The sequence below is a fragment of the Microtus oregoni genome, unplaced genomic scaffold, assembly GCF_018167655.1.
Source record: "Microtus oregoni isolate MIOR12 unplaced genomic scaffold, Mior012 000024F_ref0000369, whole genome shotgun sequence".
Classification (NCBI taxonomy): Eukaryota; Metazoa; Chordata; class Mammalia; order Rodentia; family Cricetidae; genus Microtus; species Microtus oregoni.
The window spans coordinates 19,529,815-19,548,617 of NW_024543083.1; the positions used below are offsets into that span (position 1 = coordinate 19,529,815).

Consider the following 18,803-nt stretch of genomic DNA (forward strand, 5'->3'; position numbering starts at 1 on the left):
AAGAGCCCAAGATGAGGATCAGATATTTGGGAAATAACCAAGTTCTTTCTTTCAGTCTATTAGACAGCTTTGAAAAGTTCCTCAGTCAAATACAGATTTACAGCAGACAGAGGACTTTGTAATACCCTGCTAACCACAGGGCATAGTCTACAGCTACCCAAAGGTGGTGGACCTGACATGTGCCAAGTACAGGGCATAGTCTACAACTACAAGATAATGGACCTGACATTGTCTTGTGCTATATAATTCATTTGTAAATTAGAACTATTATTGGGAGATGTTCTTTGGAAGTTTTAGTATTTGCATAATTTCGCTGGCCTCTGAGTTTTCATTTAAAAAAAACAATCAATGTATAAAATCGTCCATCCCCAAGGGATACCATACAACACTCTGGGTATGCAAACACACAGTGTAATATTTTAACCAGGGCAAACATTCTTATTTTCCCAAATGTTTATCAGTTCTTTGTAGTGAGCATTCTCAAATCCTTTCTTCTGAGCTAACAAAATCACTGTGTGAGACACTCTGCCGTGGGACAGGGAACCGGCTCTGGTTTCTCCTATTCATTTACTCCGTCTTCTAAAGATGCTACATTTGCACCAAGACTCTAGCAAACAAATGGAATGAGCAGGTTGTTGGCATTTTAGAGTTCTTCCTGAGACACTGCTGAGAATTTTGTCTCTTGCTCCCTGTGATGCCAGGGATTAACAAGGACAGAAACCTAAGAGCCCCCATCAGGGAAACTTAGACGAGGTACCTTGAGTCTGGAAAGCCAGGTATGTCCATGGCCAGTAGCAGTTAACACCACTGACTGGGAAACACTTCTGGCCCAGACTGCCATTGCCGACCTAGCAAATGGCTGTAGAGGTGTGCCAGTGTGCAGTACTGAATTCTAAGTCAACAGGTTTCAGTCCAAGGACCCAGCTCACTGCTGTGGGAGGTCTGGTCCTATTCTCCTCTGCAAGGCTGTTTCTCACTAAGTAGACGCAAGGAGAGCTGGAGGCCCTTTTGTGCACTCCTAGAGGCACGGTGCTAATATCCGGGACTGAAATACTCATGTCACTCTGACCCTGTAAGAGCGAGCCATCTGCGGATCAGGCCATCAGGATGCTCCTCGGGAAAACATTAGGATAATTTTGCTTTGAAGTGACAGATTTTACAGAATTGAGCGAGATTGCCATTGATGACTTCCACAGCTCCGATTATTGTTCCAGTTCTGCGGACTCTTTCAGAAGTGTGGGCTGTGGAGGCAGACACACGCAGGAACAGCAGCTGGTAGGGTGTAGGTGGCATGGGAGCTGGATTAATACGGAGGTAACAAGGAATCCTGTGACTTGCTCCTTGTTCCTTGAGGGCAATTTTAGGAGCACTGTGTACTTCTGGCAGTACCTTTGAAACAGATCTTATGAAGGAAAAATACGTAACTATTTTCCTTGGATAATTCATACGACTCAGATGTTTCTCTGCCACAGTGAAATGAAGGAAAACACACATGGGCTAGTCTTAAGTAAAGAATGCCATAGCACCCCATATATCCACAAATCCCCATAAACCTGAATAAGACAAACCCATTGTCTGAATCCTAAGTGCGGGCTAATTTAATTCACTTACATCCTGCACCCAATAATACAGAGAGTAACTGCCTCCCCTTTGGGTAAGCTAAAGAAGAGTGCTAGGACCCTGTGTCTCTGCCTGAGCAAGAAAAGGAGCTATAGGATGCGTGAAGGGTCTGGTTACACAGAGGTGATGTGGAAAAATTGTTTGGAAATGACACTATGAAGGAAATGTGCTTCCAGAGGGGATTAACTGAGCCACCGTCCACACAGCAAAAGAGGGGCTGCCGTTAACCATGCATGTTCAGTCTGTAGATTTTGCCTCTGCTTCCCATGGAGAGGGCAGAGGCGGTGGCTCTGGGCTCCAGAGTAAAACCTCCATATCCTCTTTATACCACACGACTGTCTGAAGTTGTAGCGCGCTATGCATCCCTTGAGCTTCTTGAAATGTGGGTCCTAGTTCCACAGGGTGGGTCAGGGCCTGTGATTTCATGTCTCTGTCAGCGGGAGGCTGCCATGATATGAGTCCGTCGACTGCAGGCTACATGCTGTGTTCTCAGATGCTAGTCTCTCCGGAAGCTTCCCTTCTGCCACCGGCTCTGCGGCTCCACCTTCTGTCAGCCACCTCCATTTTGGTGGTGACCACAGGCTCCCTCTGACATCCCGCACCCCAGAGTTCTCCAGACCAGTCCTCACATGTCTACATTCCTCGATACCTTCCATACCCCAAAGCATCCACCACAGCTGACACACACATCCGCAGGCTGTTGCAGAGACTGACTCCAGGCCTAGGGTCCTGTTGCCCAACTGCACGATGAATTCCATGTTTCTAGACAGGACTCTCCTACACTTTGCTGTTCTACCCATGAGCTTCTTGCCTGTGTTAGCTGGCACCTTAGTGAGAGCAAGGGCCTTGTTACAGGATGTCCTGAAGTACCTCAATCCCAAGATCTGTAGGAACGTCAGTTCCTCCTTCACAGTTTCCACCCATCCACACACACTGTTTCTTTTCTGGGATAGCAGATATGCATTGTCAACAATGTATCTCTGAAGACAGAAGTACAAGGTGTAATCCAAGCTTGTCTACAGCTTTCCTTTAGGTCCCATCTAATGGATAATAGTCAGAAAAGCTCAATTACTTAAAAGAGGTAATTCATCTAAAATAAATCCTAGCTACTTAAAATATGTTTAAACAATGTATGTTATAAAATGTGTATAACATGGTTCACAAACAGACTAGAAGCCTCCCACTCCCAGGGCTCCTCTTTTTAGAATGAGATGATTGATCCCAGTCCTCCCCCTGATTCCGTCTCTGTTCCCTGCTTGCCCTTGGAGTCATCTTGAATACCACCTTAGCCATACTCATCTTGCAAAAACTTGGGTTGTTCCCTGTAGGTGAGAACCAGCATGCAAACTCTTGGATGCTTTTTTCAGAGCGCTCTGTAGCGTGACTAGTGATCTCTGAGAGTGAGCCCCTTTCTCCTCCCATGAAGGAAGGCTATATACTGTCATGGCAGCCTCCCACACACTCTTCTGACGTGGAAAACTGATACGAGGAATCCTTACACACTGCAGGGGCAGATTCTTGGACACACAACCCTTACTGAACAATCCACTTGCATTAGTGCTGTGTTCAGTAATGCCGCTTTCTCCCTATCTGTAATTACTGGACTGTGCTATTGGTATAGATTGTCTTTTAATGAGAAATACTTTACTGGAGATGAGTTTCTTTGCTTCAAACAAAACACTTGATTTTCATTGTGACTGATGAGAATCCACCTTTAAGGTTTCTAATTTTCCTTGATCTAAAACCACATGTTATTTTGGTAACTACGTGACACTATAAAAATACAGTTGCCTTAAAAATAATTATCTTCTCTCACTAGGATAAGATTCCAGAAAGTGTCATGGTAGCTTATGAATTCCCCTAGTAATACCAATTTGCTCCTGGATTAACCATATTGCTCCTCTGTGCTGGTGCAAACAATCTGGTCTCTCTTCCCCATCTCCCGATGTCTGCGGAGGCCCCCACCTGAGCGTGTTTTTCTCCCTGTGGATCTGAGAATGTCATCGTGCTCCTGTAAAATGCTGCTCTATTTTTACTATGCAAAGCAGCTTCTGTGCCTACCAGGTCAGCTCCCCTACCAGGAGAACCCTCCAAAGCCACAGAGTCCATCACTGTGTTGCCAACCCTCTTGGCAATCTCCAAACCCTACAACTTCCTGGTATCCTGAACAGTTCTCTGCCCCCATAGCAGCCTTTCTGGCTCTTGCTTCCTCCTAGCACAAAGGTATTTTGCTTGTTCATTTTCCCCAGCTGTCCTACACAGTGCCTTCCACCATTCTCCACCTGCACACCCTACACGCACACAGGCATGCATGCACCTCTCGTGATCGGTTCTGGGACCACTCAACAAGTAGAATGTGGTCCATAATTTCCACATGCTTGGATAAGTGACAACCATTCTCAACCCCTTCTCTTTGGGGTGAATTTGCAAATTTTTCTTCCCTGATACTTTGCTTGGCTTCCTTGAAGGACAGCCATTCTTTTTACAATTCATATAAACATAAATATATATTAATAAATTACACTCTGAAAAGCTCAACATGTTTTATCTTCATGGTCGCTGGGAAAATCTCCTAAACAGAAATGTTTTTATGTACAGTCTGGTTCTGAATGTACTTTTAAGCATGCTCAAGGGTAAATTTATACAAAACGCAAGTTCTCTGTGTTATAAATAGACTGCTCTTGAAGTTTCACTCCGATACAGAAAAGAGAATCACAACTACACACATCGGATGGCGTACCGCATAGTGTGGTATGTGAAGGGTGTAGTGACTTGCATTTCGTGTAACTGCATGTTAGAAAAATTAATCACTCTCACCTGCCATAGAAAAGGTCTGCAGAGCAGGCAGTGATGAACTGAACTACTACTTTGAACCCACTAGCGGATTATATATCCACTATATTATATATCACTGTGTAAGCCTATGTATTATTTTACTATAGAAATAACACCAACATGGCCAAGCGTGCTCATAAAGATAGCCCATTCCCAGAGACACACAAGGCATATCAAGAGCCAGACAAGATGCCCCCAGAATGGTAGAGGATAGGCTACCGCATCCAGGGTTCATGTAGGGAGCACATTTAGCCTTTCAAACAAAGGCCTAGATGACACGGATAATGGCTACCTCCCCTAAGGAAGGTATGAGTCATGGTGGAAGCAGCCATGATGGCCCCGCAGTGGGACACCACCGCAGCCACTGGGGCCGCTGGGTGGTGTGTGCGCCCACGTGAGTGCGAGCCTGTTCTCAGTGCCTGCCATCGCTCTGCCACGCTGTGCTTTGATGCTTGCCTCACTCCTAAAAATACGAATGTCCTTGGCACTTCTTCCTGGCATCTGATCTGATATTGTTCACCACAGTTTCAGAAATTCAAAACTACTTATATTGGTTTCTGATCCCTCCCCCCAAACTCGCCAGGTGGCATGTTCTTGCTGACTTTTTTGAATTATCTTCTATTCACACTCTCTGCCATCTCTTGGGGTGCCACTCATGATTCCTGCTTAACCAACCTTTTATTTAGCCTTATGCTTGTTAAGGGCCAAATGCATTCTATATCTACATGGATATTCTGACATTAAAGACTCTCCTCTTATATCTTTAGCTGCAGCAGTGAGCATACTGCAGGCTGAAGGACGCAACCTTTTGGCCATGTACCGCCTCAGCCGATGTCTCTTTCCAGCCACCACCTCTGCTGGCCCAGGGCAGACAGCATTAGTTAGCTCAGGACTGGCTTCTCCGTCCTGTCCTTGTTCCCACAAAAGTGTACAAACAGCCCCAAGGCAGACCACATCACTAGCTTCTTTACAGCTTCTCATGGGAAAGTCCCAAGGTTTCTTTCGTGTGGTTCATGGCGTATAACAAGTACTCTGAAAAACTTGTAGAAAAACAACTCAGGGTGATTAATGCTAAGGTAAAGACTGAGAATCCCTGCACCAGCACCTGCTCGCTCAGATGACTGTCGGGGCTTCATCTGCTACGCACCACTGCCAGTCCTGCGTGGTCTCCCTTCACTCTACAGCGTCAGCTCACTTCCTCCCCTGGGCCCTCCTGCCCTGCCCCATCTCACTGCTGGCTCCTTGTCACCCCTAAGAGCCCAGTGGTCCGGGAACTGCACAGAAACTCTTTCCCGACTGCCACTGCCGCGGCTGCACCAAGTCGCTCTCATCTGTTCATGCAGTGTCCTTGCCTCTCTCCTGCTGTGGCTCCTACCTGGACTTCCTTTTCAGGAATCGAGAACACATATTGTTTTTTATAACAAATATTATAAAACATGGTGATGATTTCTACCTGTGCCATGTGCGCAGGTGTGTAAGCTTGCGACACACCAGAAAGGAAGGAATGAGATGTGAACACACAGTGATTCCAGTTGGAACACTATTTTCTGAGATTCACTTAAGTCTTTGATGCTGATTTTTTTTCAACACTGTTAATTTCAGAGAAAAAGAAATAATAGAAAAAGTCACTTTGTGGGCTATTTTCTGGCTCGCAGTTACAGGTGATTTATGAAGTACCCATAGAGTGATAAAATAAGGGTTATAAAGCATTAATTTATTGTGCTAATAAGAGCTGAGTGTCCTAGCACCACCACCTCACTTTAAAACATGCTAGAAAAAAGCAGAGCGGTTGAGACTTCAATGGTATCTCTGCTCCTCCTTTCATTATCTTCTCCCTACTGTATTATTTTAGATTAATAAAATAATAAATCCTTCATCCGGCTGATTTTATTAATGTTATGGTAAATGCTCATCTTGCTGTTCTCAGCACGGCACGGGTGACTCCTGGAAAATCACGCATTTCAGTCACAGGATGAAATGTAGGCCGTTCTGCAAGAGTCACATGAAGAAAGCAGTGGCAGAGATGACCCTGGGAGCTTTTTATTGTGGTTGGTGAATAAACACAAATGGGCGAGTGTATTTCATTGGGATTTAGGGCTTGTGTAGATTAGCACAGCTCTCAATCCTCACCAGAGACTCTTCTTTGTGTAGGAGGTGGCGGTTAGATGGACACTCTCAGCTGGTGACAGTGCAGAGAATACGTGACTGCGGAGGTCTCGGCCACAAACCGGGCATCTCCATTACTCCCTTCCCAGACATCAGAAAAACTGGATCATGACAGGACCACGGCCCTCCCAAACTGACACCAGCTGTGCTTGCCAGACCTGCACAAGATCAGCCAATCACAGCACAAGAAGCCACCCCCGTGTGGAAGCTACTGAAGGGAGAGGGCTCCTAGGGGTGGGGCTGTTTCCTTTAAGGTCAGAACAAAATGGAGTCAGTGGGCGCTAAAAAGAAAAAAGAAAAAAAGAGGGCATGAAGTTTGGATGGGGTGAGGCCTGGGGGTTTGGGGGCATCTAGGAGGAGTTAGGGGAAGAGCTGGGGGAATTTGATCAAATACATTATATACATGTATGAAATCCTTAAAATATTAATGCTATATTAAAAGTTAAAGAATGATTTAAGGATTTGGTTTCTGTGAATACATTTTATTTCTCTGAGTATTGCAGTCTTTGTCTCTCCCTTCTTTTCACACACACACACGCACACACACACACACACACACACACACACCCACACACGCACGCTACTTTCCCATCCCAGCAAGCAGCCGAGCTGAAGCTGAAGTTCCCATTGCATTTTTCAGATCCATCCACATGGTCCTGAGGAAGGCCCCAAGAGCACCCTGTGTCCCATATATCTTTCAACTACTGATGACACACTATCTATCTCTGAGGTTGGATTCTAAAATCTCTACAGCCTCTAGGGAAAACATCCCAGCACCTATTTCCAGGGTTGCACTGGATGCCCCTTCCTTCCTTCTATCTCAACCGTCATAAATGTACAAAACACTCCTTCTAGGAGAAAGCGTTCTGAAAAGGAGCAAGGCCACCCCCAGACCGACCCCCTGTGGCTCTCAGCGCCTGCTCTATTGCCTGGCATCCGGGAACATTCCAACAGATCTGTATCTCCATCCACCACCCCTCCAGATGGCAGAGAAATGAATATAGCATTCAAATAACCACACAGAAGAAAGCTCCTTTTAACCAGTTGATGCATATGAAACGCGTGAAAATCAGATTATAGCACTTATATTTCCACTTAGAATTAGCTTCAGAGGTTTTCACTTTACAGAAATGAACGACCACGTAAAATAAGAATATCCCAGAGGGGCCTAATGTGTGCTGACGGGGCATCTGCCCAGAGGTGGGTAGCTGGAGATGGGTTACATCAAATTTATGCCGAAATAACACTGAAGGAAAAGGGAACATATTGAGGTGAATAAAATACAATAACAACAATAATATTACAAACTGTAGGTGGTTCAATGACTCATTTTAAACTATGACTTAATGAAATTTACTTGGGTTGCCCCGTCCATACACAAGTGGACTTTTTGTTTAGCCAAGAAAAATACATCCAGTGAGAAGAAGAAATCAACATTATGGCAACAGTCATGGAGATTTTACTCGGACCGTTTCTGGTTAACTTCTCCTCCTCCTAGTAAGGACACTAGTACTCAAATTCTGTCTTGCAAATAAGGGTGCCCCTCTGAGTAGTTTCACACACACACACACACACACACCTGAGAGTTATTTATAATTTATGTGTGTATATATGTATGCATGTATGGTGCACCACACATGTGCAGTGCCCATAGAAGTCAGGTGAGGCTGTCAGAGGCCCTGGATCTGGAGTTATAGGAATTTGTGCGAGGCCTGATGTGCGTGCTAGGAGCCAAGTTTGAGACTTTAAGATCAGCAATAGTAACATATGTATATACACTCATATACACATATTTGGCTTTACTATTTATTTTATGTCTACAGTCTTTTGCCTGCCTGTGTGTCTGGTTCCCATAGGGATGAGGAGCAGGTCTTGAATCCTCTGAAAATGGAGTGAGAGCTGGTTGTGAGCCGCTATGTGGGTGTAGGGAATTAAACCCAGGTCCCTCGGAAGAGCAGTAAGCGCTCTTCACCGCTGGGCCATCTCTCAGCCCAGCAGTTCCCTGCGGTTTTTAGACACGCTTTTCTGTGTTCAACATGAACAGGAAACCACCAACAAGAAGGCTCCCTCCCACTTTGTCCTGATTTTCTTCCCCTTTCTTTGAAATAAAGCCACATTATGTAAGGGCAGCGATTCTGAGTATTTGGGGACAGTTTGCCAGAACCGGCACTTACCAGTTCACACTGTGAAAGGGAGCAGGAGTCTTTCTGGTGCAGGAAGAGGATAAATGTGTGAAGGACACAGTGGGAACCACAGATTGGAAAACTAACCCCTCCCCCGGAGGAAAACTGTAGGGCCCGCAGTTTTTACACAGATCCTCAGAATAATTTGCCCTTATTTACAATAGTCTATGCCCAAACCATACTTAAGTAGCATTTACACATTGTATGGTTATTTTTCACCACAGACTTGATGGGTCAATGTATTTCTAATAAGAATAAACAGAGTACAATTCCACATGGTTCTCCTCTAAGACAGCCTCCTAAACAAAGTTGACTGGTTTTTCATGTGACTCAGTTAGACAATTCACAGTTCTTGTGTGTCTTTGTAAAGTCCCAGGCATATACTGCTGATGGTTTCCTATTCACAGAAACGTGATTCTTGGTTCAGCTGCAAACCTTGGGCCAACCTGCAATAGGAAGGTACTAGGTTTTCCCTCATCTGCCCAGTGACTTACCAGCACAGAAGAGACACCGGCTGCAAAGGGCAGCTTGCTCACCGATACAGGAAAATGGAAGTGCCTGAGATCAAAACTCCGTAATTAAGTACAATTTATCCCTTTCAAGTTCCAGGCCCTGAACAAAATGGCTCCAGATCGCTATAATGAAAGGCAGAAATCAAGCTAAATGCTGAAGCACGAACAAGGCTGAGGCAGAATCCAGGCTGGCCTCAGCAAAGCTGCCTTCCTACCAAGCAAACGGAGCTGGACCCACGGTTTCAGCTGATATGCCTATCTACCGGTCCAGCCCAGGAGGGGCTCGGCATCCTCCCATCGACGCTGTGACTGCTTTCCTCTCTTTGCATGGAGCCATCATGAGGCTCAAAGTCAATACGGTGAGGAAAGTGTTGAGCAGGCACCTCCCAACATGGAGACAAAAGCAGCGGCTATTTACCCCCAGTTTCTCATGGGCTGACCCCAGACCAAAGATGCTCAAGGAATAAACTATGTGTTTGTCTCTCCCTACCACCCCCATCCTTCTTCAGGCGGTCATATTCTACTTCCTCCATTTTTATCTCAATAAACAAAGCCAACAGCTCCACAAACTGGATGCCTTGAACCAGGAGGAGGGTCTGTGCTCATGAGCTTCTGCAGCAAGCAAGAGACACAGAGGACACAGAGCTCCGTTTCCATCATCCACCTCAGGTGCCTCAAAACAGCCTGTTGCTCTAGTTCTAGGGGCTCTGATATCTTCTTCTGGCCTCTGCAGACACCCACATACGAGTGATACACACAGTTAGACACACATACACACATAAATTTAAAAAATAATATTTTAGCGAAGAGAACTGAACTCCTGGTTAACACCTTTCACTTTCTCATAGGATGAAAAAAAATGATCCTAGTTTCTTCTACCCGCTACAGTTCCTTTTATGTTTACCAGGTAGGGAGCAACGTTGAGTGTCAACTGCTGCTTAATAAAAACACTGCACCACGGCAGTGTGGAAGCTGCCGTCCAGGCGTGTGCCGCCTCCGCTGCCACCCTTGAGCGCCTCTGCTAAGCAGATACTTGTTTATTCTTCCTTAAGTTCCGAACCGATTCTCAACCCAGAATGGAATCAAGGGTAGAACTTCTGGTGACGGCACATTTCAAACAAATGCTTTGCTTTTGAAACAGAGGACTCTGATTTTCCATATCAGAAATAATTGAGGTTTTAACGCAAACTGTTTTCTGTTTAACTTAAAAGTAAAATACGAATAAGCATTATTTTGGTGAAGTCAGCTGTTCATCTTGCAGCATGAAAGATCTAAACGGTTCCACCTTGTTGAAGCTGAACAAAATCCATCCTCCCTAACTGAGAACACGGACTCATTAGTAGAAGTACTTGGGAAAGGAAATCTACACACATCCTTCTCCTTGTTCCCCTCCTTTTGCATTTTTCAACTTTCTTATGTGGGGAGAGGAAATGGCAAGGTGGCTCAGCAGTTAAGAACGGTTGCAGCTCATACAGAGGATCCGGGTTTGGGCTCCAACACCCACAGGGTGGCTCACAACTATCTACTCCTAGTCTCCGGATCCAGTGTCTGAATCTGGCATCTGGTGGCACCAAACACATGCAGGTGCTCACAAATACATATACAACAGAAATAAGTCTTTTAAAAGTGAGGATAAAATAGATTTGTGCAATGAGATGAAAACACTTCCCTACTAAAATACATTTGTTTTATGTTTTCAAAGTACCAATGTAGGCTTCAGTTTAATGCCATCCTCAGCTACTGTTTCAAGTATCCCTCCCAGAACACAGATTTGGGAAATCTGAAGCTTACTGGGATATGTATATGGGCATCCCAGCCTCCTCCCCTGGTTGACACCAGCCTATACACTGGGAACCCTAACTGGGTGTTAGCATTGGTACTCACTTTCCTGCTGCTTGAATTCTAACTGGTCTTAATAATAAAAGCCCGGAGTTAGATATCCCAACTGGGAGATATATTTTAGATTTTTCTTGGCATCACAACACACACACACACACACACACACACACACACACACCAGTAAGTATTCTTTAGAGGAAAATTACACACCCTGAAACCTCTGACGTCACGCTATTCTTAAACCACCACTCTACAATCAACTATTTAAAAACCCCAGCCATGATGAAGCGGAAATGACCTCAGCTCCCCACGATCTCACTAAGTTGTACTCTCTGTGGAGCCCGCATCGATGTCTCAGGCTCCAGGATGGGGCGCTGACATCACTCCCGGTTAGTAATTCCTTCCTTTAAAAACCCAGTCTCAGCGCTGATGTGCAACCATGACAACCCAGCGTGAGTAAGCGTCCTCCCTCAGACTGAGACCGAGAGTCCAACTTCCATCAGGATTAAATGAGAAGGAGAGGCAGAGACAAAGGAAGAGTGTGGGTGGCATTAGGGGAGAAACGGTGACGCTCCCGTGCCTGAGCCTTCTGCTCCTCGTTCTAGGTCATAGGCGAGTGTGCTTGTGACGCCACTTCCGCTGACGTAGCTGACGTACAGTGTAGGCTGTGCTGCTCTCAGACCCGGTCTGCTATGTGGACCCATCTGCTCCCTCCACTCCTGACGCATTGCCATATCCACCCTGATCGATGATCATGCCCTTCTACTCGGAGATGAACAATTAACTTAAAACCTGAAGGCTGTGGTTGTTTTCCAGTAATCTACACCTCACCGCCCCCTCAACACCCTCTGCTACCTGCGCCCTCCAAGGAGTTCCCGGTGCCCAGGACTTCATTTTCCTCCACTCAAACTCCTTCTCCCTAAAGCTAGCCAAGGATGCTCACGATGTCGTCTAAGGTGCCCATCCGGCTCTAGTGGGGGCAGCCACGCTAGTTTGCCTTATTTTGTTCCTGTACTGGCTTAGCGGTAGCTGCCATGGGCTCCTGGGGTGAAGTTTATGCGACATACAGACCACAGCTCTGAGATTCAAAGCGTGTCTGCTTGCTAGTGCTCAGAAACAGTGGCCCTGTGAGGTCAGTGAGAAACAGAGGGAAGAGAAACTGAAGAAGGGGTCCACACACAGCGTTTCCAGCTTGGCAAGCCCGGATCTAACACAAAGATTATGGGTCACTCAATATTCTTTCCTTACTCTGTGGGTTTTCTGAATTCTGCTCCTCTTTGTGGGTTTGGATCCAGAGTATGTCTCCTAAATGCTCTAGTGTTGCAGGCTTGGTTATTAGCTTGGTTATTGGCTATCAAGAGGTGGTGGTCCACAAGAAGCTGAACCCTAGAGAGGGGAAGTTACGCCGGTGGGGGCTGGGCCTTCGAAGTGGATGACACTGGGGCCTGGGATCTCCCTCTCTGTTCTTCCCCTCCCTTCCTTTCCTCTCCTTTTCTTCCTGGATGTCATCAGATGAACAGCTGCGCTCTCCCCTTCCCTTCTTCCCGTCTCCATCCTCCATGTCATGATCTGAATGCCTCTGTTCATGTATGTACACTGTGGTGTGATGTTCAGTCTGCTGAACACTGTGGTGTGATGCTCAGTCTGCTGTACACTGTGGTGTGATGTTCAGTCTGCTGTACACTGTGATGTTCAGTCTGCCGCAAGCCCAAACACAGTGGCACCCGTGGACCATGGACCAAAGCTGTGAGCCCAAGGAAACCTTTTTTCTTTCACCTCCATCCACCTCAGGAGCTTTGCCACAGAACTAGAAAGGTGGCATGTATGCTACCCATCAGATGCTTTACAAACTGCTAGCGAGCAGGTATGAACCCAGCAAACTGGCCTAAGCCCGGTCACTTCTCTGTGTAGCTGTGAAAGTGGGCGGCCGCTTACATTGCCTCTATGGTGCTAAAATCCATAAATCATACAGAACGACACGTTTCCAGCAACCACACCGAGGGCTGTGCCTTGCCAAACATAACAAGGCCATTTGTCTTTGCCAGGACAGCTACTGCCACGACTCATGCCTTTAAAACCCTAGCCTTCCGTTTCCATAGTCTGTTGGCCACCAACCTGCCAGCCTTGTAACTTGCACCGCTGGAGAACAAGCCGGCATCTCTCCTCAGCAGGCTGACCCTTCTTCTCGCCCAGAAGAACAGAAGCCAGAGGCTCGTATCTGTCAGGGAACAAGTACAAGAATAAGTGACAGTCAGAGATGATCAGATTCAACAGGGCTGACTGACCACACCACTTCTTGTATTCTATCTGGAAATCCCCAAATAGCTCATCCATTGGGCACATACCAGCCAAGAGGGAAACAACAATCTTCTGCAGAAAATTGTCCTTCATATGAGCCAGCTACATTGTTTTTACACTTACATGTAGTTCTGTCATACAAAGATGAATACCATTTATTCATGCAAAATTGGAAGAGGATAAAAACTAATCTATTAGTTGCCATTTAGATATTTGGCTTGGCCTTACAAAAAGAAATCACTTTTTAAGAAATTCAAGCATCTATTCAATTACTACGTGAGGATACATTTAGTTTGCAGTAAAGAAATATTAAAAGAGTGACGATTCCTATTTCAAGGGAGGTAGGTCAGCCTTCTCCCCGTATATGAGACACTGAGCATTTTAAATCCCCAATGGACATTCCCATTTTTAGAAATTATCTCTGAGTGTTCGAGTTCCACTCTCTAGTTGAGACTCACGGTGATGGAATGGTTTCTATAGCTCTTTCAAACATTTCAAAATTACATTGGCCATTAAAATTTATCTAAATATTTTGTACTTACTCTATTTAATTGGGCACATAAGTAAAATGGCAGCATAGGAAGGGGTGGGGGAGAGAAGGGGAATAACAGAAGAAAGGCCCAGAGCTTACACTGGGATCTCATTGCCCTCAAACTTGACGAATCTCATGACGCGCAGTTCCGCAAGCTTATGGAAGTTCAATACAGAAACTCAAATCACGTATGTTTAGTTAATTTTTGTACAATACTCCAGTGTTCCGTCTAAAACATGCCGCAGAAAACTTGACATCTATGACAATAAGATTTACATTCCCTTAGCCGCTCAGTTTCAGGGTAGCGTGACCCAGCTGACACCTCTGTGTTGGACCTGTGGTTCTACAGCTCCGGCGAAGAGCTGAGGAAAAGAGATGATGAAGGATGAGCTGGTGTGACTGCCGTGCCAGCTCTCTCCTGACATGGCTCAAGTGTATCAGAGACCTAGAAGCCTAACCCAGGCAGAGCAGAAAAGAGAGACCATGGTCCACAGAAGCTCAACAGTAGCTGTCCTGAGACTGAGCAGGGAGAAGGGTCCTTGGAGAAGAACTTGGTCTGCTGACCTCTGGGTGACTGGGGCCCCTTTAGCAGCCAAGCCGAATCTGTATCAGACGTAGATCAATCTGTACCCCCAAGAAATTCCAGGTACACAACCGTGACATGAGATAACTCAGACCCCCTTTTATTCCCACGGATAATCCCCTCTTTGCATTTTGGAACTCTGTTAATTGTAACTAAGAATGCAATGGATATAACTTAAGCATCTGAACTTAGTCTTAACAAGTCAGGACGGGTTCTTCTGACACTCAACACTGAATAGTCCTGACATCCCAGCAGAAGAGACAAAAAGCGTCCTCTGAGGCCGTGCAGTAAGGATTGTGCTCTAGTGATTTGAAAAGCTGTGCCTTGGGCAGCTCGAGTGTCACCTATGAGTGTCTCTTGACAAGAAGACATGCTCACATGTCTCCCTGAGGCAGGCGGTGCATCTAGAGCTGTCATAGACCAGAGCACGGGTGCTGTCAGACAGGACTAGCAACCCTGCCTCTGCTCTGGGGTTCCCAGGCAGGTCACTTCTCTCTCCTGAAGGCCCTATGTACAAACCTTCATGTGCTCTCTATTGGAAGTCAACTGACTGTAAATGAGAGACGCTTCTTGCTGGTCTGCTCTTCTCATCTCCCTGGTCTGGGACGGGGGACTATTGTGACTTTACCCTGTATCGAGAATTGTGGTCCTAAGTCCCCTCGTCCAGGCTCAAGTAATCTATGAACAATTACAAATGGAAGAAGAAGCGGGTGAGCATCTACAGCCCTCCCCCAGAAACGTGGAGGGGCCAAAGCGGCTGTAAGAAAGGAGGCAATAAGCCAGGCTCTTGAGAGGACTTCAAAAGGACACAGCCGGTGAGGATAAAGTGGCCTGCAGGTGACCAGTGGGACGTGGTTTTGATGGAGCCTGTGATCAGGAGACCTGCAAAGGCAGCCAGCATATATGACCCTGCAAGCATCAGCAGACTGTGGCGGAGAGGGGTTGAGCAAAGAGGAGGCCAAGAAACCGGCACAGGGTGGTGACTGGGTGCAGATGGGGGACTCTGGGAAGTCTAGTGAGTTCAGTGCACGAGACTCCCAGGGAAGCATGGGGAGAAGTGAGACTCCCAGGGGAGCAAGGGGAGACTGCACATGTGAGACTCCAGGAAATCACGGGGAGACTGCACATGTGAGACTCCAGGAAATCACGGGGAGACTGTACATGTGAGACTCCCAGGAAATCACGGGGAGACTGCACATGTGAGACTCCTAGGGGAGCACGGGGAGACTGTACATGTGAGACTCCCAGGGGAGCACGGGGAGACTGTACATGTGAGACTCCCAGGGGAGCACGGGGAGACTGTACATGTGAGACTCCCAGGAAATCACTGGGAGACTGTACATGTGAGACTCCCAGGGGAGCACGGGGAGACTGTACATGTGAGACTCCCAGGGGAGCACGGGGAGACTGTACATGTGAGACTCCCAGGAAATCACTGGGAGACTGTACATGTGAGACTCCCAGGGGAGCACGGGGAGACTGTACATGTGAGACTCCCAGGAAATCACGGGGAGACTGCACATGTGAGACTCCCAGGGGAGCACGGGGAGACTGTACGTGTGAGACTCCCAGGGGAGCACGGGGAGACTGTACATGTGAGACTCCCAGGGGAGCACGGGGAGACTGTACATGTGAGACTCCCAGGAAATCACGGGGAGACTGTACATGTGAGACTCCCAGGGGAGCACGGGGAGACTGTACATGTGAGACTCCCAGGGGAGCACGGGGAGACTGTACATGTGAGACTCCCAGGAAATCACGGGGAGACTGTACATGTGAGACTCCCAGGAAATCACGGGGAGACTGTACATGTGAGACTCCCAGGGGAGCACGGGGAGACTGTACATGTGAGACTCCCAGGGGAGCACGGGGAGACTGCACATGTGAGACTCCCAGGAAATCATGGGGAGACTGCACATGTGAGACTCCCAGGAAATCACGGGGAGACTGCAACATGTGAGACTCCCAGGAAATCACGGGGAGACTGTACATGTAAGACTCCCAGGAAATCACGGGGAGACTGTACATGTGAGACTCCCAGGGGAGCACGGGGAGACTGTACATGTGAGACTCCCAGGAAATCACGGGGAGACTGTACATGTGAGACTCCCAGGGGAGCACGGGGAGACTGCACATGTGAGACTCCCAGGAAATCACGGGGAGACTGTACATGTGAGACTCCCAGGAAATCACGGGGAGACTGTACATGTGAGACTCCCAGGAAATCACGGGGAGACTGTACATGTGAGACTCCCAGGAAATCACGGGGAGATTGTACATGTGAGACTCCCAGGGGAGCACGGGGAGACTGCACACGTGAGAGCAGAAGGGGATTCCAGCTGGGGTGTGGCTGGGGGCAGGGACAGTTATCACTGAAAGTTCCTCATCTCCCTGTGGCCAGAGGATTATCTGCGGCTGCTTCCTCCACTGCCACGACCCTCTGAAGATAGAACAGGGCAGGAATGGCCATTTGGAAACTGAGTCACTTCTTACAGTGCTCTGCATTCGGTGTCCCCTCGACCTCCCATCTGAAGATGTGTGGGCACTACCATGCATCCCCCCTTTCTCGTACAACGTGTCTCTGCCTACCCTACCTTCTTTCCTTCTGGATGCCCACTTCCCACTTCACCTATCTCTAATAAGTGGGTTCCAAGGCTCCAACATCTCTCACTTGGGTTCTATGAGCCATCTTCATGTCGAGAAAACGAGTGCAAATCTCTCTTCGACTCTCAGCACCGTGTGATGGAATCAAACTCACAGGAACCCAATGTCATACGGAATCCCAAGTGAAAAAGCCACACCAACCTGGGGTCACTTTGAGGCCTCTGTGTTGGAAGAGGGACAGGTCGAAGTGAAGGGCACAGAGAAAAGTCAATGACGTGTGAGGTCCTGGGAAGGAGCCATGGCAATGAAGACTCAAGTGAGCTCTTCCCGATGCAGGGCAAGGCTCCTTTTAGTTTAAAGGGGCAGCTCTGACACTCTATTTCACAGGGCTGGGGATCTGCTGTTTTCATTCAGATTAACATAGAAGCTTTAAAATAACAGCTTTCAAAGGAAATGAGGAGGCAGCGGAATGGTTTTCTTAGGGAAATATGAGCTAAGTAAATTAAGCTATCTTCTGTAACCCCCAGGAGTTCCTGTGAATTTGCTTGCTGAATATTGACTTTTCCTTTTACTCTCAAAGAAAGTTCTGTTGTTAAAGTGAAAGTTCTGATTTCTCCCCCCCCCCTTTTTTGGCTCCTGAAACCCCTTAAAATTTTAATTATCTCGATAAATATTTATCGAGCATCTATCATGAACAAGCTATCCTGCTAGGAAACGTCTAGATCAGCTGTGTGTGTGTGTGTATGTGTGTGTGTGTGTGTGTGTATGTGTGTTGGAGCAGTTAGTGATCTGCGTTCTCTGCCTGTACTCAGCTGTAAAGCATGGCTTTCCTGGGTGAAGATGATGTTTCAGAAGAGAAGTGTTTTTTTTTTTTCCCCTATCTCCAGAGCTTATGAAATGCATCACTTAATGGTCATTACAAACCAGGAAATAATGTTTGGGAAACACCAGCTCCTTTTCCAGCCCCATCCCAGGAACCAGATATGATAAAGGAAAAAGAAGCCCAGGAAAAGAAGAAAAACCATCCTTAGAAGATACTGGAAGGAAGGCTGACACCACAGGGCAGGGGGTAGCAAGTTGCCTCAAGACAGAGTCACCTGAGAAGGGTGTCCCTCAGCTGATTCCCTGTAGGCACGTGTGTGGAACACTGCAAATCAGAAAGCGTGAGAGGCTCAGCCCACTGTGGGCTGGGCCATTGCTCGGTTTTATTAACCAGTGCTCTTTCATGGGCTCTGCTTCATTCAGTTCCTGCTTCTGGTTTCCTGTCCTAACTTCCTTTGAGAGTAGACTATGATACGTAACTCTAAGCTGAAATAAGCCCCTTCCTCCCCAAGCTGCTTCTGGCCAGAGTCTGTATCACAGCAACAGAACGTAACTGATGTTGTAGAGAGAAGAATACAGTGACCTTGATCTGCAGTGCCCAGCCCTGTAGCCATTAGAACCTGCCAGTATGGAGAACTGGCTGTAGGGTCTGGGAAATGGAGGGTTAAGGGTGAGATGGGGAAGGTGGAGGATGGAGTTCTACAGGCTCTGATACAAATATAGCACAAAAGCCTGCAGGCTACACAGAGATGAAAGTTTGGGGTGCTCTTGTTTGTGAAGGCAAGAGAAATGATTGAAGCTTACACAGA

General features: G+C 47.0%; 1 protein-coding gene across 2 annotated transcripts in view; it reads right to left on the reverse strand.

Annotated features, from left to right (window-relative positions):
• Positions 1 to 18,803, reverse strand: part of Myo16 (myosin XVI) — a 427,263-nt gene that overhangs the window by 76,771 nt on the left and 331,689 nt on the right. For both annotated transcript variants that reach the window (XM_041673988.1, XM_041673987.1), the window contains exon 28: positions 13,271 to 13,373. In XM_041673988.1, coding sequence (XP_041529922.1) covers positions 13,271 to 13,373 — 103 coding nt within the window. The remainder of the gene's footprint in view (positions 1 to 13,270; positions 13,374 to 18,803) is intronic.